Source organism: Centruroides sculpturatus, unplaced genomic scaffold (genome assembly GCF_000671375.1).
Source record: "Centruroides sculpturatus isolate CEXI.00-Female unplaced genomic scaffold, Cexi_2.0 scaffold229, whole genome shotgun sequence".
NCBI classification, from domain to species: Eukaryota; Metazoa; Arthropoda; class Arachnida; order Scorpiones; family Buthidae; genus Centruroides; species Centruroides sculpturatus.
In genome coordinates this window covers 570,897-596,689 of record NW_019384527.1, presented here as the reverse complement: position 1 = coordinate 596,689, position 25,793 = coordinate 570,897, and the positions used below count along the sequence as shown (strand labels likewise).

Sequence of the window (25,793 nt, the reverse complement as noted above, 5' to 3'; positions counted from 1 at the left end):
AGACTTAATAGAACTAGAAGTTTTTAAAATACATAAATGTGCATGATGATTCAGGTATATAAAGAGAAAGGATCAATGCTGGCAACAAAACTAGTGTTTGATAACAATGATTAACTGCTTTTCAGTATATTGTGGTTTTAGCAAAAACCAAAAATCAGTTTTCTGGTTTTGAACATGTAATGAAAGAACTGCTGACTATCCACAAATTGGTACTACTAGTCAAATTTTATACATGTGATGATGTATCTTCTCCTTACAACTCTTTTGTCCTTTTATAGGCTTGCATTACACTTTTGCCAAGCTTGAAACAAAAAAATTTGGTAAGTGTTTGTTGTTCCATTGCAAAACTGGAACATGTTCTCTTACTTGCCAGCTACTAATTTGGTATCCTGAAAGCTTTTACATTTTGGAAATGAGGCTTCACATGAGCTATTATGGCCATTCACTGATAAGTGACACAACTTAAATTTCCAGAAGAAATCAGTCTGAGAGCTTATCAGACACTGTATATAATGTGCATTTTTTGTTCATCCTACTTAGGTCACAATGTATGTTATTACCAATGAATTTTGTTAAGAAATAAATTATAATACAGAATTTTATTAATGATACAATTTTAACTTTATATATGTATTTAACTTCAATATCATTTATTCATAATAATTTATTATTTCAGTCTTCTTCAGTGGCTAAAATATAGTAGAAAAGAATATTGTGAACTTTGTAACCACAGATTTGCATTTACACCAAGTAAGTAAAATTTTTAAAATTAATGTTATTTTTCTACAAAAATTGATAATTGTTTAGAAAATATTGTGCTGTAAATGTTTTATGAAAGATTTTTAATTATTGAAACAAAATGTGAAATTGATTGGTTTTTAGGTTTTGTTATTGCACATTAATCTTTAATCTCTGTACAAAAGTTATTCCATGTAAACATCAATATTGTTGATCTTAAATGAAAAGGCATGAGTTGAGACTAAACTATTACATTAAAGTAGATACTTTAATGTAATAGTTTAATCTCAACTCATGCCTTTTTACTGTACAAGAACACATACTGTATAACCTAAAATATTAACATTAGAATTTGTTCAGATTTTAGTTTTTATTACTTCCAATTATCAAGTTTAAATTAAATTTCCGTTAACAAATATTTTCAAACAATACACAACGAATTGATGTCTTTACTGTTTAATTCTTCTATAGTCATTTATCATTTTTCCATATACAGTAGATCCCCCTATAAGACGGTAGATACGTTCCGTTCTTTATGAATCAATTTTGTAGGAATCATAGTTTACGGACTACGGCTGTTTGAAAGGTTTTCTTTCATAAAATTAATCGATTCTAGACTAATTCGACTCAACATTTCCAAAATACGTATATTTTTTTTAAAATAATCCGTATAAACTACGTTATAAACAAAAAATTGTAGGATTACTTACCGAGTGTGTACCCTTTGACTACGCTCGTTGCTAAAGCTTGGTTTCGTCGCGGAACAGCGCATCAAATTGCGGCCGCGATTTCTGATATTATTTTTCTGCGAAAACTTCGTTGACCTTTGGAGACATCATTAATATAAATAATTTTTATGGCCGTTAAATAAGAAATGTTTCTTTCACAAGAAATGTATAAAATTACAGTACTAAACAGACGATAGGTCGCCTAACTCGCCGTAGCGTGACGCTAGACGGCGAAAAATATATATTTAATTATAATAAAGTTACAATAAATTAAGTTAATATATAATTATATATACAGTACCTAATTTATATATAATTAATATATAATTATATGTACAGTACCTAATTTATATATAATTTATATAATACTGTCCAGACGATAGAAATCTCTCCGTAGCGTGGCGCTACGGACGGCGGGTAAGTAGTTCGGCTGCCCGATGACATTTTACGTATTATAGGAGTTATTTTTACCGTTGTTTACGGATAATGCCACAATTTTTATAGGAATCATAACTATAGGAAACGGTTTTATAGGGGGATCTACTGTATAGTCTTTAATTTACTTTTTTTTTAACATATTGTATGAAGTATAAAAATACATAAATATTTTGATAACCCAAGCATGCTTCTTTATGTATTGTATGAAAAATGTAAAAAATGCATGTTGGGGTTATCAAAATATTTTTGTATTTTCCAATGTGTAAAGATTTATTGTGTTTTGGTTTGTTTTAACTTAAAAAGTAAATTTCTTACATTTCTTAATCTCTATTTTCAATAGAGAGGTTGCGGCCGACGTTTACATCGTGAAAACGTGTACGTTGGACGTTCGGTGCCGCCTTCCTGTAAACCTAGAAGTTTGACAATAGCATTTGGTACGTCGAGCATGATTCCACCGACGTTCCAAACGTCATTGTCAAATTTATAGGCTTACAGGAAGGTGGCGCCGAACGTCCGACATACACGTTTTTGCAATGAAAACGTCAGCCGCAACCCCTCTAATATCTTTCAGGTTTTGGGTTTATTTATTAAATTTTATAAATTATTTAAATTGTTTAATTAAAATTTTTGTATTGAATATTTTAGGAAATTTTTTATTTTCAAAATATTGTGTGATAAATACAGGGGGCGCTTCTCACAGTGCTGGCTGTTGGCGTGTTTTTTTATGATCTACTGTTATGATCTACAAATTATCTGTTTGCCATTAATAGATTTATTGAGGATGTCTTTTTTTATTGTAATATCTTCTTTATTAATTTTGTTCTTGTTACTTATTATTGGAGGTGTCAAACTTAATCCAGGCCCAATGTCACATACTCCATCTTCTTCTCCTTGAAGTAAAGCTTCAACTTCTTTTCAGCTAGCAAATGTTGTCAATCTCCAAGCGAACCACATTGAAATCATCTTGTTTGGACAATTATTTTTCATTGCAAGATACTTTTCCTCAAATACCAAAGAAGATTTTGTGTTTTCTAGAGGCTCACTTCGGTACTATTCTATTGAAACTGAAAGAATTGTCATCAAAATTCGGCTGGCTGTCTAATTTACATAAGCAGTACGATGAACATTTAACTCAATTGGAAGGAGAAATTATCAAACTCTCATCATTTAAAACAGTATGTATAGATAATTTTTCTCATCAGAATTATAACAGAGAGGTTGCAGCTGAAATTTTTGTGAACGTCGAACGTTAAGCACCACTTACAAGATAGCGGCACTCGACATTCAACGTTCACGTTTGAGAGATGAAAACTTCGATCGCAACCTCTCTAATATTGACTCCATATATAATGACTTGAACAAAAATAACATAATTGTTTCTGGTTTGAGTGGGAACAACGAAGAATTAATTAATAAGGTTAATGTCTTTATTGATTTGTTTAAAAGATAGAACGGAGAGTCTATTTCCTATATTAATAGTTATTGAATAATGGGAACTCAGCTCGTATTGTTTGAACTTTATACTCAAGCTGATAAAAGACTTTTTAAAAATTTAAAGAAAATTCAGGAGTTGCTGTCTTACTTGTGCATTAGAGTCTTTTACATTTTGTCATATAGATCATAAAAAACTGCTGCCTTTTTTTGCGGAAGCTAAATCTCTGAGTAAAAAAGCATTTTTGAAAGCCAATTGCCTGATGGTTGATGGTGACAAATTCACTTTCTGTTTAGAAACAGAAAGTGAATTTGTCAGTTACAGTTGGCCTAAAAAATAAATCTGATAATACAGAATTTTGGAAGTAATTAATTCAGTCAAAATTTTCTTTTTGATTGAAACATGGTGTGACAATGACAATGTGGAATTGTTATTCTATAGTAAGTTCAAAACAGTAGTAATAAAAGCTTGCAGACAATGTGGAGTTGGCAGACCAAGTGGAGGCATTGTGATTGGTCTTAATAAAGAGATTTGTATACTGAAAGCTATTTTATATCAATCCCTTTGTGAGTTGCTAGAAATGCTTGCCTTACCTGAGTTGCACGGGTCTCTCAGACCCATCTTTTTATAATGAAATTATTAAATTTTATCTATCGCATAAAAAAACTACAACTTTTCCATTAAATTCTGCACTTTGTTTTCTATCTAGTAGTATAAATTACTTGTGTATTGACAAAATTGCAGAAAATTGATCAGATTTTTGTATTAAATACATTGGTAAAGGTAAAATTGCAGAAAAAAGAGGAAAACTGTATGCTGTTTTTGTGGACTTCAGGTCTGCCTTTGTTACTGTTAATCATAAAGTTTTGTGGTCTACATTGGAAAGAATGGACATTTATAAATAGTTTCTTGGTTTTACAATAGATATATACTGTAAAAAGTAAAGATACTAGCCAAAATGACTGATTCATTCGACATTAATATTGGAGTTTTGCAGGGTGAGATTCGGAGCCCACCACTTTTTAATTTGTACGTTAATGGCTTGATAGTGCGACCTAATAAATCTGACTTACCTGGGATTTCTCTCTGATCAAGTTTGAGTTACACGTATTGTAAAGATGTAAGAAGCTCAATTCAAGATACATCATCACAAGAAGAAGACGACCCATTCACCTTTTTAGAGATACAAATGTCTATCAATTCACTAGCGAAAAATAAATCTCCCGGATTGGACAACATCACGGCAGAGATGATTAAAGCTGCCTTTGAGGTAATTCCCATAGCCTTTGTGTATTTGTATAATTTATGCCTTAAAATAGGATACTTTCCCCATGTTTGGAAAAGAGCAAATATAAAATTAATTCCCAAAAAAGATAACGCTACCAATCCAGACGACTTTAGACCTATAAGTCTATTACCAGTATTAGGGAAAATCTTGGATGGCTTATTAATTAAAAGAATAAATTGGCATTTAAAAGTATCCAACAGAAGTAATATTAACCAATTTGGATTTAAACCTGGTACATCCACAATCCACGCAATTCTCAATGTTAAAGATTTTATACACAGAGCATGGGAGAAAGGAAAGCATGCGATGCTAATAAGTATCGACTTCAAAAAGGCATTCGATAATCTATGGTGGCCCAGCATCATAAATCGTCTTATTGATACAAAATGCCCGAATAATCTGATCAAATTAATGAGTAGCTACCTCCAAAATAGAACAGCTGGCTTTTACACGACAAACACCAATGTGGAAATAAAAATCTCAAAGGGCTGTCCACAGGGGTCCAGGTGTGGACCCGGACTGTGGAATTTAGTACTAGACGAACTTTTGGATCAATTTAACAACACAGATGAACTTTGTGTACAAGCCTACGCCGACGACACTTTATTAATGATTGCTCACCAAAACTGTGATAGAGTCGCTGATATAGCCAACAAAGCCCTTACAGAAATAGGAAACTGCTGCAACAAACATAAATTAACGATCAATTATAATAAGTGCGAAGCACTGGTCAATACAAGGAAAAACAAAAGAGGTCAACTTAAAAGATCGATTTGCGTAAAAATCAACGGACATAGTATAAAAAACGTACCTCAAATCAGATACTTAGGAGTTTACTTTGATAGAGCTCTCAACTGGCAATACCACGTTCATCACGTTTATAACAAAATTATTAAAAAGACTAATCAACTGATCAGTATTACTAGAAACACATGGGGCCTAGACTCAACTAAAACAAAGATTATATACAAACAAGCCTTTGAACCGGCACTTCTATACGGTGTACAGATTTGGAGAGAAGCCTTAAATAATACACATCTGAAAAGAAAACTTTTATCTGTACAAAGAAAATCAGCCATCCGTATTTGCAAATCTTACTGCACAGCTCCAACAAACGCGCTTCTTGTGATGGCCAACTTGACACCTATTCATTTGGAGGCAAATAGAAGAATTTGGAAGTGGTTCCTAATGAATAAAAACTTTTCTGGTAGTTCTGAAATGGAAATCTCAACACTTCAAGACAAAGGGATACTACCACCAGAAAATATGAACTTTAAGTCACACATTGTCCACAACAATATCGACAATATACCAAATGAATTTAATTTTATGACTGACCCAAAAGCAACTCACCCATATGAAATTTCCTTAGACTTCAAAGAATTAACAGAAAATAAGAAAAAAAGACAATTGATAGCCTTTACTGATGGGTCAAAGGGAGAAAATGGTGTAGGATCAGGTGTGGTAGTCAAGAACAGTGAAGGAAGAACTTTATACCAGGCAGCGTTCAAGCTTGCAGATCATTGCTCAATTACTCAAGCAGAATTATGGGGTATATTTAAAGCCCTCACTTACATCAGTCAGCTCTCTCACACAACCTATAAAGAACTACTTGTCTTTACCGATAGTAGAGCTGCTCTACATATACTAAGAAGAGAAAATAACAAATCAGCCCTAGCTAAAGAACTCATAAATTTGGCAACAAAATTAGGAAAACAACTAAAAATCTCCTTCAATTGGATACCCGGTCACGCTGGCCATGCAGGAAACGAGTTAGCTGATAAATTGGCGAAAAAAGCCTCAATTGCACAAACTAAAATAACATACTGGCGGCTTCCTATCAGCTCAATAACTAAGTACATCAACCAACAAATTTGTGCTTTATGGCAAACAGAGTGGGAAGAATCACCCACTGGAAGGTTGTGCTTCAAATTCTTCCCATCCATCGAGGACAGACAGAAAAACAGAATATTCAAACCATCGTTCCAAACAACACAATGCCTGACAGGGCATGGATGTTTTAACTCATATTTGTACCGTTTCAAGAAGAGAGATTACAACCATTGCGACGCAGACACGAACAACGAAGATACCGTTCATCACTTCCTCTTCGAATGCACCAAATACACAACCCTCAGAGAAAATTTCGAGAGAATATGTATCACAGAAGGGAAAAACTGGCCGCCAAAAGAGAACGAACTTATAATGAATAACAAACTTTTTAAAGCATTTGAGAAGTTTATACAGGACAGTGGTGCATTAGTACCTCAGTTTGGTGACCTGAATTTAAATATACTCAACACAGATACAACAGAAACTAATGACAGTGATGACGACAATAACTACAATTCCTTCACAAGCGATGAAGATTAAAGAAAAATGTTAAAAATAAAGACTGTTATATGTATATAAATTCAATTGTGCTACGAATAACATAGTGTGATTATTAAGTTATAAGTTATCTTGTAAAAATTTCTTGTTAAAACTTTATGGATTTCGATCTGTATGATTACATCAAAAATTCTTTGTCAACTGATTACTAAATGTATTACTTTAAAATTATACCTGTTGTATATTTAATATTTCATTAATGTAATAAGTATTGCATCCCATTCTAAACTGTTATAACTGTAAATATGTATAAAATTATTCAACCAACCATTCGAATTCCTATTATGTAAGCAAAAATTTACTGTTTAATAATGTAACCAAAACTGTATTTATCCATTGTGTTCAATTATTATTTATTTATCCATTAATATGTTTGTATATACTTTGATGCAAAAGATATGCATCCTTCTGTTAATTGCATCTGTATGTAAAAATGTTACTGTTAACTATTTGTATTCCTCTGTAAATATTGTTTTAATAAAGGCGATGCGGGCGCCCATGGGGTCCTGTGGGGGCCTTATGGTTGCTTATTTCACACTTTCCTATCTTCCTTTATTTCCTCTGCTCTCTAACTCTTACTTTCTTTTACTCTTTCTTCCTATTCATACAGGGGTAAAGTTTGCACTAAATTGCAGATAGCCCCTCTTGTCTTTTATTAGAATAGAATAGTTACACGTATTGTATGCTGATGACAGTGTAATTCTTGCTGATACTCCACAAATGTTATGAAAGAAGATTGCAATTCTGGTGGAAGTTTGTTGTGACTATGAATTAAGTATAAATGTTTCAAACACTAAAGTAATGGTATTCAAGAAGAGTGGTAGACTATTATCCAGAGAAAGATGTTTTTTTTTTAATAATCAGCCATTACAAGTCACTTTGAATTGCATATACCTAGGAGTATTATTTTTGTTTTCTGGACAGTTTTTACAGGCTAAAAATTATAGTATACATAAGGCTAAAATGGCACTGGGTTCTATGTGGCCTATACTTTCTAGAGCTATTAAAATTAATTTGCTCATATTTATATAAAATTACTAGCTGTTACCCATGACTTCGCCTGTGCAGATTTTGCAAGCAAACCCCATTTATATTCAGAATTTCAACCACATAGTAATTGTTATATAACACCTACCGCTGAGAATGATCAGAATTGCTGAGAATCAAATGAACTGTTTTCAATTTGATCAATTTTCTGGAACGTTTACAATCGTTCTATAAGCAAACCAATATGCAATAACAAATTTGAATTTAAAACAGTTCGAACATTTGGTTAAAAAATCAAAATATATAAAAATATTTATAACAATGTCTGAAATGTTATCAATTTAACACACCTAAGTACTCAATGAAGACTAAACGTATTTGAAAACAAAAAATCGCATCTAAAATAGTACAGTAGAAGCTGTTCTTCTGTGAAGCCTTAATCCTCTCCCTCTTTCCCTTGTGGGGGGAATTTCAAAAAATCCCTTCTTGGTATGCATTTTTATGACGTACTCTAACTGTGTACCAAATTTCACCTCTAGTAGGTTCACTGGCTTGCTCTGGGCGATGATGAGTCAGTCAGTCAGTCAGGACAAGTAATTTTATATATTTAGATTTCACTCAATGATATCATCTGTATTATTTTACACTGCTCCTGTATGGGCAATTACTTATCACAATAAAATGGAAATTGTTCTTGCTTTATATCTTTGGAAAATTTTTGTTATACCATAAACTTCCAACATACATGTAGCATTTGAAGTTTGATGTTTCTAGAATATTGATATTAATGATAAAAGCAAAAGTTTTTTGGATCAGGCTGTTGAAATTAGATGATAAAAGTTATATTAAAGTAGTGTATAACAAACTATAAATTGTGTTCAGTGATTGATAATTATATATATAATTGGTTGTTGGCATTGAGAAAACTGTCAGATTGACACGGTTTCTCATTTCTATGGTTGTCTCAAAATCTTCATATGATTGAAAGTTATCAAACATTAATTATAAAAGAGTTTGGTGAACAAAGCATACAAGATTGGTGTTTGTTGAAAAAGAACAAGCATTTCCAATTATATAATATTTTTAAAACAACTTGTGTGTGTAAGTATTATCTTGTTATGAACATAAATTATCATCAAACACAATTAATTCTGCAGCAGAGATGTAGTCAGAATTATATTTTGACATATAACAGTAGACTAATACTGTAATAGACCCCAAAAGAATTTGCAGTAACTGTAGTTTGCAAATGTATGAAACTTTGGAACATGTTCTTTCTCTGTATTAAATTTGAAACAAATAGGAAAAAGTATTTGACAAGATTTTTAAATCCTGGAAAAATATAATTAATTTATTGCATTTAAAAAAAATGGTTATTAATGTGTATTTTATTTAGTTTTATCATGTACTAAGCTATTTCATTAATTTGTTAAATTTTACTAATTTCAGATTTACATAAGTATAGAAATGATTATTATTGTTTTAATCTGTACTACTAAGCTTTTATATTAATTTGCTATATTGTATTGACTTTCAGTTTTTATGTTGTACTTTAACCCCCTTAGCCAAATGATCGCCTTAAATAATCAGGCTATAAATCCATTATTTTAATGTTTAATACCAAAGTAATTTAAGTATAACCTTACATGGGAAAGAACAGGTTGCAGTAGCAGGTTCAAGTCTCGCTGTGGGCCAGTTCTTTTCTTTTAGATGATTCTAAATTGTTTTTCAACCTTCTTGAATATGTGACCCCTTTACAAGTTGAAACATTCTGACAACCCCCAGGGCCGTATTAAAACTATGTCAGTGATTTTAAAAACTACGTATTTAATTTTCTTTCTGTTGAGATTTAAATATTGATCAAAAAACCAATTGTACTGTAAAATAAACAGGCACGGCTTTCTCACTGAAATTGTAGTTTTTTTTTATTGTAGGGCAGGACCTATCAAAAACATGTCCTTTTATTTTACCCGCAACCCTCGTGTATGGCTTTGTGACCCCCCTGGGGGTCGCAACCCACAGGTTGAAAAACACTGGCCTATAGAATCAATGATGTTATGTTTTTTCCAAAATGTCACCAAACAAACATAAATTTAAAAAAAGTACAGTGCTAGGACAAATTGCCACCATTTTCTGATTGGTTCATATTTGTAAATAATGCTAAATTCTAAATAAATTATTTATTTATTTAGATTATTTAAATAATTTATTTAGAATTTAGCATTAAAATAGCCCGATTAATTTACGGCATTCGGTTGGTTTCTAAATTATTTAATAAATTATTTAAATTATAATTATTAAGTTAGATAAGAGATAGACTAAATTATTTTGTCCAGAAATATCACTTTATACTAAATGGTGCCACTTCCCACTGCACCAAAGATGTGTTTGAAAGTATTTTCAATGGGTATCAGGATAAGTAATTATCTGAGCACTATAAATAACTTTTTTACGGCTTATCACACACTATCGAGAACTCACTCAGAGATTGTTGTAATCATATCAAAGATAATGATTACAACAAAGGGCCATAGAATACAGAACAATTAAAAAGGTTGTTAAGACTATCAAATGGACATGCTAGAAAGGATTTTCCAGGTGTTTGAAAAAAAGGCTGAATCAGATGGAGGCACTTTGAAATATCTACCATTTTTGTGAATTTAATACTGTATAATGTGCTTTTGGTCTGATTAAAATTGTTTGTTCACTAAAAAGTTACTGCTTTACTTTATGACATACATTATTTGTAAAGGTGCACTGATTAATCGGTAAGTAATCGGTAATCGGCCGTATCGGCCACTTAGCCGATTAATCGGTATCGGCCATTCTCCCCGATTAATCAGTTTCGATAATTGGCCAATTTTACATTTTGGTATTTTTGTTAGAATGTTACGTACAATGCTAGTAATAAAAACTAATATATTTCTGTTATATATTTATTATTTATTACATGACAAACTGAATTTACTAACCAAATTATTCCTTTTATCGATACATATTATAAGTACTGTATTATATAACGTATAATATAAAGTTTAAACTTTACATAAGAAAAAGTATTGAATAGGTTAAGAAGAAAAATTAAATTTTTATTTGTTTCATAAGTTTAAAGTTTAAATACAAAACAAATATAAAACAAATAAAAATTTAATATTTAAACTGTAAAACCCTTAAATTACAATTTAAGGGTTTTACAGTTTGTTTTTACAATGCAAAAACATGAGAATTTCATCATTTTCAGGGCATAACCTATTTTTTGCCGGCTCATAAATGTTACCTTCAGTGCTGAAAATTTTTTCACTTTCAATGGAAGATGCTGAGGCACTTAAATATTTCATAGCTATTTTGCTCAAATTAGGGATAAATGTAAATATGTTTCTAATTCTTGATCGAAACGTTTGTTCGTCTCTTTCTTTTTTTTTTTTTTCTTTCTTTTTAAAAACATGCTATTCTTCATTCTTTCGTTTACCAGAAGCTAATTCATCAAATAAATCAGAAAAACTTAGAAATTCACCTCCATCTTGATCACCTCCAGAAGTAGAAGCTTCAGAATTTAATTCTTATTGAGATTTCCTCTAGCATATCCTCTTTTTGAAATTTCATTTTGAATCTAATAAAAATGACAAGCATAAAGACTTGTTTTCTATATATGCTGAAAATTTTTTTTTATTGGATTTTCTAGTTCTTCTGTTGTGGTATTAATGCCACTAAAGGAACTACTGATCTTTGCTTTTGATAAGAATAATTTCAGAGTCTCTATTGTGGGAATTATTGAAGATGAAGTGGCTTCTCGTTTGCTGGCTTTCCACAGTAATTTCTTTGAATGGTTTTACAAGTAGAACAATTTTTTCAACGAGAGACCACTGATATGGGCTCAACGTAGGAATTTTATTATCTATAGCATATGTGACAAGGGCCTTTTGCTGTTCCAACATGTAGTATGTAGAATTCCAGCGAGTAGGAACATCTTGAATTAATTTGTGTTTCTGCAAACCTAACTTTTCTTGCAAATCTTCCAATTTGATTACAGCTACAGCAGAATGATTAAAATGTGTGACAATATTTCTATTAACTGTGATTATAGTTTTCACATCTTGTTTAGAAAATATGCATTCGTTTAGTGTCAGCTGCAGCGTATGTATAAAGCACGATAATGCTTCTAAGTTGCAATTCCTACTTCCAGCTACCAGATTTGCCGCATAATCTCTTAGTACTAAGAATATCTTATCACTTGTCAACTTATAGTGTTCAAGAACAATTTTTAACTGTTCACTAATTCCTGTAGCTGTGTGGGAACCTTCAAAGGAAACAATTTGCAAAACAGTTCTTTCCTGCTGAAAATCATCCTTCAATCAGTGGACCGTTACACTTGAAAAAGGAGAATTGTTTGTAGTTGCTGTCCAAATATCAGCGGTTAAAGAAATATATTTTGTTTCTGTTAAACACAGAAACACTTCAGCTTTTTAAACAATGTCGAAGTTTCCATGTGTCAACAATTAAGTGTTGCGATTTATTTTAGAAACAAAGGAAGAGATTGTTGATTTGGCGAGGATATTCGATCGTCTCTTGTTTACCTGACCCGAGGGAGATGGAAATATCAGGTGGAGAAAAATGGGTTTTTCCACATTATAATTAACTGTATAATTAACTCCAGGATCTCACACTATTAATTGATGCTATAAATTATTAACACTAATCGGCCGATTAATTGGTATCGACCGATAATGCATGGCCGATTAATCGGTAATCGGCCATTTTGCTTATCGGTGCATCCTTAATTATTTGTCACCTTGTAGTAATTATTCACATAAACAATTAACGTTGTCTTTGAAACCATGTTTGATAAATTTGTTGGAGTTTGAACTCAAATTTGAATTTTTAATAAACACTTGGCTTTATTTCCATCTCCTTTTAGTTGATACATGCCATTTGCACGTTTTGGGCATAAAGTCTCTCATCAGTCAACATATCCATATTCAATTTGTTATGCATACAAGGTCTTTACCCAATCGACACATACAAGCTATCTCACAATAAGTGGAGTAATTCCCTTTACATTAAAATCTGCTATATATAATCTTTTGTTTATTTCACAATATCCAACTATTACAATAACTAGGAAGTACAGACTTAATTACATGTACATTTCAGAAACAATCGCTCAAAGTAACACCAAAAATCTCCTCACATAATTTTGACAAAAAGGCACAAACTGCTGTCACGTGATAGACATTTCATGATGAATCAGTTGTATCACACACACAATTTCTTTTCAGAAAGCAAAAAAGAAAGAATCAGATTAGTCTCTTATCCACCATTAGATAAACTCTTTGGATTATTTTACATGTAAAAGTAACACAAAAATAACACAAGATTCCACATGCAAGGTTTAAAAATTGTGTATGAAGTTAATCTCTAACTACGGCAACTATAAAAATTGGTGAACAGTACTTTATATTGTTTACATTTTTATTACATAAGGAACTTTCACAATTAAATAAAAAATAAAATTAAAAAGTAAATTTATTTGAAGTAACTTTTATCTGGTTGTTTTAAAGAAATTTTTTTACGTAGTACATATAAGTTTTTGTAACAAATTTTTAAGTTTTAATTTATTGACTTAAATAAAATAAAGTTTATTTATACTTGACATAAATTGAAAAATTTTTTAAGTTAATAATTATTTTTATAATTAAAATTTCAACATATTTCTTCTTAATGTATTTCTGTTTTGTATGTAGGATTTCTGAATGTAACTAGGTTTTTCATTACACCCAATTATTAAGTCAACATTTGTTAATTTGTTATACTATAATGATTAATTAGTTATAACTTTGTAACTTTAATTGGATATTTTGTGTTTTTTAAAGAAATGTTTTTAAACTGACGACCGAGCAGCCTAAAAAGAAAGGTCAGGTCGTCAAATGTTTGTACTCTGGAACACAAGAAGCGATTAATGGGGTTACTAATTTCAGACAGACTATGTCTTCAAATTAATTTTCATAAACTTGCCATCTGACTAAATTCTACAAATGATTGAAAACATTTGAATAAAGTTAACTACATCCAGAAACTTGTTACTGGTGTGAAACTCAAATAAAAATGAAAAAACAGTTCTTCACAAACACTTTGAACCATAAACGGTTCTTCTTCAGGTGAATGGCGAAATTTCTGATGGAATGCAAGTAAATAAGAACACAATTTGAAATTTGATTCGCATACTTGTTTTTTGATGATGTCCTACTGGGCATGTGCACTCCATCAGGTAGCGATTACCAAGATTTACAGGTTGTTGTCCATTAGCGCTTGCCACGTTATGGATAGGGTCAATTCCTCCTTGTGGTTGATACATGCTAGATCTGTAAATACAAATGGCCTCCAACTACCTTAGCTGCTCAGTGTGTGGTGAGGTGAGGATGACCCTCACTTGGTTAAAGATTGGCTCTATGTCTGGATCACTGGCAAAAACGGTGAGAGCAGTGGTGGTCCTTGCTGTATGTCAGCTAGGTGTCATTTCATTCTAACCCCCAAGGAGCACTTAGTGGAGCCAATGTAGAGAAGGTCTTTATCACATCTGTGATCCTTGAGTGGAATGCTGTACACTCTGTAGAGTGTACAGCATTTTATTTGTCCCAGTTGGGAGCGTCCTTTCTGTTACGAAGGATGTCAAATACAGTTGGTTATCTCCTGTATGCGATGCAAATGCAGCGCTTCTTGGCTATCTTGGTATATAGTGATTTGAGATATCAATTGTATGTGACTGGGATCTTTTCTTCATCTTTTGATCAGTTGTCACCATGTGAGTGAACTTGGACTATGCATTGGGAGGGCATACACTCAGCAAGCTATTCAAGCAGAACTGAGGCATACACATCGTATAGCCACTGACCATGGGTACCCCAACCTCACCCGTAAATTTATCAACAGATTCCACCACTCTCAATGCATAGCCCAAGTCCATTCACTTGGTGAAAACTGACCCGAAGATGTACAGCATTTCACTTAAGGATCACAGATGTGATAAAGATCTCATCTACATCGGCTCCACTAAGCGCTCCTTGGGGTTAGAATGAAAGAGCACCTAGCTGACATACAGCACACAAGGACCACCACCACTCTCACCGTTTACACCAGTGATCCAGACATAGAGCCAATCTTTAACCAAGCGAAGGTTATCTAAGCTGAGCATCTAAGGTAGTTGGAGGCCATTTGTATCTACAGATCTAGCATGTATCAACCACAAGGAAGAATTGACCCTATCCATAGTGTGGCAAGTGTTAATGGACAACGACATGTGAATCTTGGCAATCACTATCTGATGGAGTGCACATGCCCAGTAGGATGTTATCAAGAAACAAGTATGCGAATCAAATTTCAAATTGTGTTCTTATTTACTTGCATTCCATTGGAAATTTTGTCATTCACCTGAAGAACTATTTATGGTTCAAAAGTGTTTGTGAAGAACTGTTTTTTCATTTTTATTTGAGTTTCACAGCAGTAACAAGCTTGTGGATGTAAGTAACTTTACCCCAGTGTTGGTTATTGTGATTATTTGAATAAAGAATTTTCTGCTGCATTAGATGGTTGTAGGGATGATAGAAAGTACTTAAAATGGAATGTCATCTAGGAAGCCAACAGAATTGAATGCAATATTTAAAATTATGAAATATAAATAATAATAAATAATTATAACATTTATAAACACACAAAAATATTCCCATCTGTAATTAATGCACTATTATATTAAAGATTTTTTTTTATTTACAGTTTATTCACCAGATATGCCAAAACGCCTTCCAGTTAAAGATATTATAAGTGGATTATTATGCAGTTTAGGTACTGCTATTCGTTATTGGTTGCATTATACTTTAGTTGCATTTGCCTGGCTAGGAGTTGTTCCTTTGACTGCATGTAAGTAAAAAAGTTTTTAAATTTTAACTATGGTAAATATTGTATCAATGTGTATCAAAATAAAGTTGAATGACACATTTGTCTTTATGAATATGTATGCAACCCCAGTATATACAACTTTCTACACAATGGCAAGGATACAGCCAATAAACTCTGCTTACCAAGAGTATATCACATTCCAGTAATGGGCCAAAGAGTCCCCTGGGAATTGGAGTACTTCGTTCCACCACATGCTTTTAACAAAAAAGATTAACTGAACATAATTATGATATCAGCTACAACAAGCTCAATATTTGCATTGGTTATTTATACTGCAGACAGTGACATCCAGGCCAGTCTACAGACTGCCATCATCATTAAGGAAACAAACATTGGATTAGAAAACTTTAGAGCTTTGGAATCAATAGAAATATATAAGACCGAAAAACAATGGAGAAGTATTAAATTCAAAGAAGAAAAACAATGGAGAAGTATTAATTTCAAAGAAAAAAAACAATTGTCTTACGCATGAAAGGTATTACTTCAAAATCACAATCTGACACATTTATAACATTAAAATAAATTCTGAAGTGGTATTTGTTTAAATTGCTCATAATACAGTAGAACCTCGAAAACTCGGCTCTCGATAACCCGGCACTCCGGATAACTCGGCACCACCCTGACAGGGCAAAAAAATCCTTAGTTAATTAATTTTCATTATAGACAGCTTTATAAAAGTATAAAAGCTCTCATAAAGTATTTTTCTGAGGTCTGTCTTATCAGGTAAATTACTGTACACAGTGTATTCATTAATTTTCATTTTCATGTAGTAAAGGCTCTATGCCTTCATAAAGTACGTAGTTTTCCTTTGTTTAAGGGTATTTGGGCAGTTTATTCTCTGTTATATTCTCAAGTAAACAATACATACAAGTACAGTACAGTATTTTCTGAGGAAACACTCATACTTATTTTTTTTAACCCCATTCCCGATAACCCGGCATTTTCACAAACTCGGCCACCCTTCGGTCCACATTAGGCCGAGTTTTCGAGGTTCTACTGTATTTTGTATTGCACTTTATGATAATGATGTCACTTAATGAATTTAAACCTGGAGAACATATTCAATAAAGTTGAATGATTTTAAAATTGTGAAATAATTCAATCTCTGGAAAAATTAAAAACTTAGAATTAGTGTTTATTAATTATTGGTTAAAAAAGGTTTTTGAAGTTAGTTTAAAATAAAAGTTATAAATTTGATTAATGATTTAAACAGTTGGAAATACTTAAGAGTTATTTATTCAATCAGAAAATTTAACACAATTTGTTATCAGTAAACGATATGAAAATAATCACAAATATTTTATATCTAAGAAAAGGATAAAAGTGTTATTTTATATATGATTATACTGTTATCAATTGAAAAAGTAGAGGTCAATCCTTCTTGTTTGTTGGAAGTTTACATTGGAAAAATTAGAGAAGAGGAAGATTATTTTTATTTTTAAGAAATATATTTCAAAACATAGGAAACAACACTTGTTTATTAAACATTTTTGATCTACTTTAGATCACCATCGGTTATTACACAAAAAGTTTAAGAACAGTACATCACTTAGGAAACCAACAAAATTAAGTACAGTATTTAAAATTATAAATACTTTAATTACAAAAAGAAAACAGAAAGTGAACAAAAATCAAATATAATAATTAAATTAAAATATATTAATAATTATAAAATACAGTCAAACTTCCATATTATGAACTTCTATGTAGCAAATTTCTTTGTATAATCAACTTTTGCTTTGTACACTACTCTTTCAGCTAAAGATATATGTGAAATTGCTTCTAAATAATAAAGTTAAATTTCTATATAACAAATTTTTTTCATTTGTAAGGACCATCAATCATTAAAATTGGATTACTTCCTCTAAGTCAAGTTTGAATATAGGTTAAATTTCAGGTATCAATATGTAAACCCTTATAACTGCAGACCAGGTATGAGAAATACTGGTCATTAGCTTTTAAAACCTTCACATAATGCAGTGCTTCTCAATGTGGGGTGCAATTTGAATATTATGGGAGGGCAATGTGCAAATAATTAATATTTGTTACAAAGTTTTTTTGTTAAAAAATCACATTTGTCAAAAATATTTTTTTGATATACAATATATTTTTTCTGACTTTTTGAGAAAAAATGTCAATGCTTGTGCAAATGTCAACACGGAATATGTCAAGGTTATAGTTAATTCATGTGCTTGTGGGTGCACTTTTAAACTCTCTGAAGTTTATAACTTTACTTTAGTTTTGTTAAATTTTTATTTTTCTCTTATTTTTCTTCACATGTTTTTGTCATGGGGACATCAAGATTTTAATTAAAGATGCTTTGGTGGGACAAAAAAGGTTGAGAAACACTGATGTAATTTATCCCCATGCAGCTACCTGTTGTAAAGAAGGGTGGGAAATAATAGATCAAAATAGTTGTTGACTGGTAAATGATTTACAATTAATGAATGTTGAAAACATTAGAAAGGTGATAATTTTGACAACTACTGGACTATTTTTTGAGGTTAGTGAGATTTTATTTTATTTAATAAATTGTCCAATTGAAATTTGAAGAACTGTTAATATAGTGTTAAACATTGCTAAAAAAAATTAATGTGTTGTGAGAAGTTGATAAAGGCTCAAAAAAGAAAGACATTGTAGCAAAGTTTGGAATTAATATGAATAGTTTATCAACTGTAATAATATTCAATTTCAAATAATAATCAATTTTGAAATTAGCCAATGATGCAAACCCTACAGGAAAACATGCTAGAACCTGCGTTTACATTGATGTAGATCAGGGGCCACCAAACTATGGCCTGCAAGGTCAGTTCATCCAGCCTGCTGCCACACTGTGCCACAAATAAGCTAAAATATAATTATTTATATGGAAATAATTTCTCATAGATTATAAACAAACTTTTTTATTTTAATTTTATAAAAATTTTAATTTTTTTACATAGTGTAAGTAAAAATACCCAAATTTATCCAATTTGATTTTTGCATCTGACAATAATTAAGTTTTAAAAAATTAGGAGAATAAAAAATTCAGCAACATTTGGAACTTTGGATAGCAGAGCACATTTGTGTAAGTACTGTTCCTGCAATAAAGTTTCCAAGAAAAGCAATTGTGAGCCTGCTGCAGCGATCGTGTTTTAACTTGCATTGCCATGTTTAAACCAGTTTGAAGAGTGCCAACATAAAAAGGAATGACTTCGGTTAATTTTATCGTATATTTTGCAGATTTAAGTGTTGAAAGTGTTCATAAGAGGTAAGCATCTAATATTTTCAAACTTTGATATTTATTTAAACTCTATATTTTAATCATTACACACACAAAAAATGCCATAATTAAATTAATGAAAATTTTAAATTAGTATCAAATTCTTGTTACTGTGCTATACAGGTATACCTTGCCTTATGTTGGTAATTGGTTCCAGGAGAGGTGACGTAAGTTGAATTTACTTGCCTCCGAATCTACTTGTCACTAGGCTAACCCATAAATTACCATTCCTGGTTCTGTATTTTATTTATTAATGCATTTTTAATAATATATGGGTAATAAGGATCTATTTTAAGCTTACAAAAAATAAAGTTTAGTTTTTAATATACTACAGAAAAAAATAATCTAAATTTACAAATTCATGTACTATAAATACAGTACATACTTGTAAATGTATATATTTTAATATGATTTTATGTGCTTTAAATGCTTTTCTAGTGATATTACGACTTCAATATTTGTAGCAGACAGACGTAAAGTCAAATAAAATGACTTAAACTTGATTTTTATTTTTCCATATACTTTTTTGACAAATGATGTATAATCGGGAACGACGTAAGTCGAGGTATACCTGTATTTGCCTATTAAGATTTATTATATTTTTATTAAATATGATCTTAATTATTTTTATGAAGCTCTTCTAATTAACTTGCACAATAAATTTTAAATACATTGGTATAATTATAAAAACTACTTAAATAACTTATCAGATAAAACTCTTAAATCAGTGTAATAACGTAATTGTCATGTCTTGAACTATTTACATTTAGTTTGTCATTTTTATATACATGTCAAAAAATTTTAGAAAAATTATTGGTTTCCAACATTTTTTAGTAGATTATTCAATGAGTAAATAAATAATTGTTTTTCATTTTCAGATCCTGTTTTCTTCACCCATCATTATGGCTACTAAGAAAAGAAAAGTAGATGCTGAATGCTGCATCTTCAATGAAGAATGGGGAGAAAAATACTTCTTTGTGGAAACAAATGACCAAAAAGCTAGTTGTGTGATATACAACAAAAGTGTTGCGGTTTTGAAAGAGTGTATTTGGCACCACTATGAAACAAAAAAAATCTGTCAATATATTCGAAGTTTTCTGGAAAGTTGCATTCTGAGAAATTTGAGTTCATGAAATGTAGTTTGGAATCTCAAAAGAATCTCTTCATGAGAAAATTTGCTGAAAATGAATCTGTCACTTGTACAAGTTACAAAATAGTGCATATGGTGGCAGAGCAAGGAAAACTGTTTACTGACGGTGACTTCGTCAAAGAGTGTATGATGAAAGCAGCAAATGACTTGTGTCCTGAGAAAGCTGATTTCTATGGAAGTATCAGTCTTTCAGCAAGTTCAGTTATGCGGAGAACAGAACTTGGAGAGAACATAGTGTAATAGATATGTGAGAAAGCTAGGAATTTCTTATGGTATTCTTTGGTGCTGGATGAGTTTACTGATCTCTTGAGTACATCACAAATTCTCGTGTTCATTCATGGTATTAATTTGGACTTTCAGATCACAGAAGAGTTGGCATCTGTTTGCAGTATGCATGGAACAACTGGAGAAGACATTTTCAAGGAAGTGCAGAAAACTATGCAAGACTATAGTCTTGCATAGTTTTCTGCACTTCCTTTAGTAGAATCAGCTTTGATGTGTTACAGTTGATAGAGGAAAATACATGGCTGGAGTGAAGATGGGTCTGGTTGGGCAGATCAGGATTAAGTTGGAAGATCTTCAACTCCTGAGAGCTTTGTTTATACGCAGCATTATACACCAGCATGCACTCTGTGGGAAAGACTTAGATATTTCTAGTGTACTGAAACCTGTGATTTCTGCATTGAACTTCATTCAGAGTAATGCACTTAATCACTGCCAGATTCAGGCTTTTTTTGAAGAAATTGATTGTGAATTCTGTAACTCAGTGAGGTGACTCAGCTGTGGTGAAGTTCTATTTCATTTTTATAAGCTCCTAAGAGATTTCTCTTAGGAGCTTATAAAAATGAAATAGAATTTTACCACAGCTTTACCAGATATTTTCCTCACTGAAAAAGATAAAGCTGATTCACTTCTGTCAGATACTATCTTGCAGTCAAAGTTGCCATTTTGGTTGACATCACTTCCCACATGAATGAATTGAACTTAAAACTTCAGGGAAAGGATAACCTTATCTGTGATTTCTACAGAATCATCAAAGGATTTCGGAGAAAGTTATCATTGTTTGAAGCACAACTGGAAAAAGAAAATTTCTTTCATTTTCAGTGTTTCAAAAAATTTTATGCTGGAATTGCAGATGTCAACCTCGAGTTTTCAAAGAAGATTATTCGTGACTTAAATAAGCATTTTTGGAGAGATTTTCAGATACCGACAGAATTAGAGTGATATCCTTCTGTTCCAGAATCCCTTTTTTTGTAACCTTGATGACGTGCCAGTCCAACTACAATTGGAGCTCATTGATTTGCAAGCAAATAACTTGTTGAAAGAAAAGCACAGAAAAGGAAAATTTTTTGAGTTTTATCACTGCTTACCTGATGACGAGTTTTCAAAGTTGAAGAAATTTGCCTCTGGTATGGCATCAGTGTCTGGAACAACTTATGTCTGTGAGCAAAGATTTTCAAAAATGAAGTATATAAAGTCAGCACATCGAATGCGGTTGACTGATGAACATTTGAAAGCAATCCTCTTGGTTGGATGCAGTAATTCCAAAGCAAATATTGATGATATCTTAAAATCTAAATGTCAGTTTATTAAATCTCACTAACCTCTTTTGGTGCTTAGTTTGTGAGATTCAGATATGTGCACACTGGATGTAATATAACTACAGTAGACCCCCTATAATGCTTAGATATGTTCCACGTTATTCGAATTTTACCTTGTAGGAATTCTTAAATACATGAGCAAATCGCAGCCTGACACGTGTGAAGTTTATGGACTAAGGCTGTTTGAAAGATTTTCTTCTATAAAATTAACCAATTCTAGACTAATTCGACTTAACATTTCCAAAACACGTATAATTTTTTGGGAATAATCCGTATAAACTATGCTATAAACAAAAAATTGTAGGATTACTTACCAAGTGTGCACTGTTCGACTACGCCGTTGCTTATGCTTGTTTTCGTTGCGGAACAGTGCAGCAAACTGCGGGCGCGATTTCTGATAAGTTATTTTTCTGCGAAAACTTCGTTGAACTTTGGAGACATCATTAATATAAATAATTTTAATCGCCATTGAATAAGAAATGTTTCTTTCACAAGAAATGTATAAAATTACAGTACTGTATTAGACTTACGGTACCTAATTTACATACTGTACAGACGATAGTTCGCCTAAACTCTCTGTAGCGTGGTGCTAGACGGCAGAAAGCATATATATAATTTTAATAAAGTTACAATAAATTAAGATATAATTAATATATAATTATATGTACAGTACCTAATTTATATATAATTTATATATAATACTGTACAGACAATAGCAAACTCAATTTACCTGTCTAAACTTTCCATAGCATGGCGCTGGACAGCATAAAGTAGTTCGGCTGCTCATCCACTATTGGTCCAGATTCGACCAATCTTGTAGTGACACGAGTCAGCGACGACATTTTACGAGTCCCTTTATATGAATACTGCCGCAATTTTTTTGCTACGTTATAGGAATTTGTTATAGGAACCCACGTTATAGGGGGGTCGACTGTATCTTATTGCCAATCTTGCCTTTTCTGTAAACTTTTTGGTAGATAAATATATTGCTTGTTTTTATTTTTTGTGTATTCTGTGTATTGAACAAAATGGATATGCAGCCTGCGCTTGTCATTTTGTGTTATCTGGCCTGCTGTGGAAAAAGTTTGGTGATTGCTGATGTAGATGAAACAGTTTTAATTTTCTTAATAAGTGTGAAGCATATTACAAAGAGATTTCATATTTAATGGTTCCGTGCAATCAAAAAATTACAATTTGTTTTTACGAAAATGCAGTTAAACTAAACAAACAACAACAATACGACCAAATACATTATAAACTACAAGCTAACCAATGCAGTATGTTATAGGGCTAGATATTGGCTATAATATTATAGCCAATATATAGCCCTATAACATAAGGCATTGGTTGGCTTATAGCAGTTAAACAAAGTGTAAATATTTCAACATTTAAATGTAAACTTTATAAAATTAAAACTACATTTATATTATGTTATTACTTTATATTATGTTTATATTAATGTAAATTATGTAAAATAATAATTTATTTACAAAAAGTGTAATGTCTGTGTAATGAAATTTCCCTTTATTAAATTTTTTTTTTGGATTTTGAGACTTTGTTATATGGAAGTTTGACTCTATGTACAGTAATAAGAATTGTAAAATTTATAAATATCTAAAGTTGTTATTTTCAAAATAAACAAAGTTTAAAATAAACAAACCATTCATATCGTGTGTTTTAGACATCCATTATTATAATTGGGATACCTCTTGTCATAGATCATGAATACTTTTGGATGTTTTCGATAAATCTTTCCAGATCTATTCTAGAGTAGCCACGAGAGAACATACACAAAAGCTTGTTTTCTGTCATTTTTGCAATGTGTCACAATGACCTAGATTCCAGTGACTTCTGATTGGTGGATGGAACTATTTTACGGCCATATTTGCGTTAAAAGTTGAACTCTGCTCAGCCTGCTTTTACGCTGGTTTTATGACCTGCTTAGGTGTAAAATATCATGGTCACGCGATTAAAAACTTTTACGGTGAGGGGTTTTACGTCCATTTTTATGCTAGTGGAGTCTCGGCCTTAAAGTTTTATAATTACACATTTCCTACTACAATACTGGTATAACAGCAATAATTATTCCCAGATACAAAAAACAATCAAAAGATATATATATATATATATATATATATTTTAAGAAAAACAAACAGTTTTATTTCATTTTAAATAGTCATCCTCAGGTTAGAAGAAATGAAAAGCATCTAGTGCATATTTTAAAAATAGAACACTAGTAAAAATTTAAAAAATAGAAAATGTTGTGAATGTGCATGTGCAAATTCACGATGCTTTCTATTTTCTAAATTTTTACTACTGTTCTATTTTCAGAATATGCACTAGATTTTTTTTTGCTTCTATTTTGTTATCCTGAGGATGACCACTTAAAAAAGAAGAAAACATTTGTTTTTCTTAAAATGTATACATTTTTTGCTGGTTTTTTTGGTATCTGTGTGTAATTGTTGTTCTGTAATTATAAATAAAATAGTTTATAAATTAATTTATATTTTTGAATGGCTTATGATGATGATTATTGTTTCTTTCAGGTCGAATTTATCGATGCTTATTTACTGGATCTGTCAGTTCTCTGTTGACTCTACCTCTTGATATGTTATCGTCGTGAGTTATTTTTTAAATTTGAATATATTGTGAAATTAAGTTATTAAAAATATCATAATTTTAAGAACTTTCTAAAATATTGACTATATTTCAAAAAACTGGGTACTTAATTATATAACACTCACCAAATAAACCATCACCAGTTCATAACCAAACAGAAAAATTCTTTCTACGAACATTTTCATCTATATGTAATAGACATCCTCAGGTATTGACGATTACATATAGATGAAAACATTCGTAGAAAGAATTTTTCTGTTTGGTTATGAACTAGCGATGGTTTATTTGGTGAGTGTTATATAAAATATTGACTAATGACATGTTTCTTAGTTACTACAGTAGAGCGCCGTTTATCTGAATCAATTGGGGACTGGGGTTGTTCGGAAAATCGATATTTCGGATAACCGATTATGTACGAAAAAGTATATTAACCTATCTCACGTTGAAATTTTTCTTTGTAGCGTGTTGCTTTGCGTTGAATTTTTGTCAACGTTAAGCCTAACGAAGACTATTGTATCATTAAAAATTATTTTTTTATTTTGTATGAACAAAATAAATATATTGAAAATATAAAAACAATAAAAAATGATATTTCCGAAGTTAATTTAGTATCAAAAATGTAAAATATTTGAGTAGCCCAAGACATAGCCAAAGATTGCAGCGCCACAGCACTGGCAAAAATTTAAATTTTCTGACTGGAATTCTTTCGGATAATTGATTTTTGGATAAATGACGCTCTACTGTATTTATATATAAGGACCTTGAATAAGTTCTTGCTGTTTTTTTGTGAAAATTAACACTTTATTTAAAAAAAGTCATAATAAACACGTCACTGAAAGTATTGTCCGTCGCTAGCCTCTACTTTCTCCTATCATTCTAGCAGCATTTGAATTCCATGTCGGAAAAACGACACGTTTTTTGAGGCTATCCAAGAATCAACCCATTTTTTGGCATCTTCATAAGAACGAAAGTGCTGCTCAGCCAGGCCACGTGACATCGATCGGAACAAGTGATAATCGGAAGGGGCGATGTCTGGTGAATATGGCGGGTGGGGTAGGACTTCCCATTTAAGTGTTTCCAAGTACGTTTTAACCGGTTGTGCAACATGTGGCCGAGCATTGTCATGTTGCAAAATCACTTTGTCGTGTCTCTGCTCATATAGCGGCCGTTTTTCCTTCAATGCTTGGCTCAAACGCATCAATTGTAGTC

General features: G+C 31.6%; 1 protein-coding gene across 1 annotated transcript in view; it reads left to right on the top strand.

Moving 5' to 3' along the window:
• The window catches only part of LOC111622896 (E3 ubiquitin-protein ligase MARCH6-like), a 77,640-nt gene that overhangs the window by 18,518 nt on the left and 33,329 nt on the right, over nt 1-25,793 (top strand). Inside the window, exons 3-5 of the mRNA XM_023365353.1 lie at nt 677-750; nt 15,770-15,913; nt 24,512-24,584. Of these exons, the coding sequence (XP_023221121.1) occupies nt 677-750; nt 15,770-15,913; nt 24,512-24,584 (291 nt within the window). The remainder of the gene's footprint in view (nt 1-676; nt 751-15,769; nt 15,914-24,511; nt 24,585-25,793) is intronic.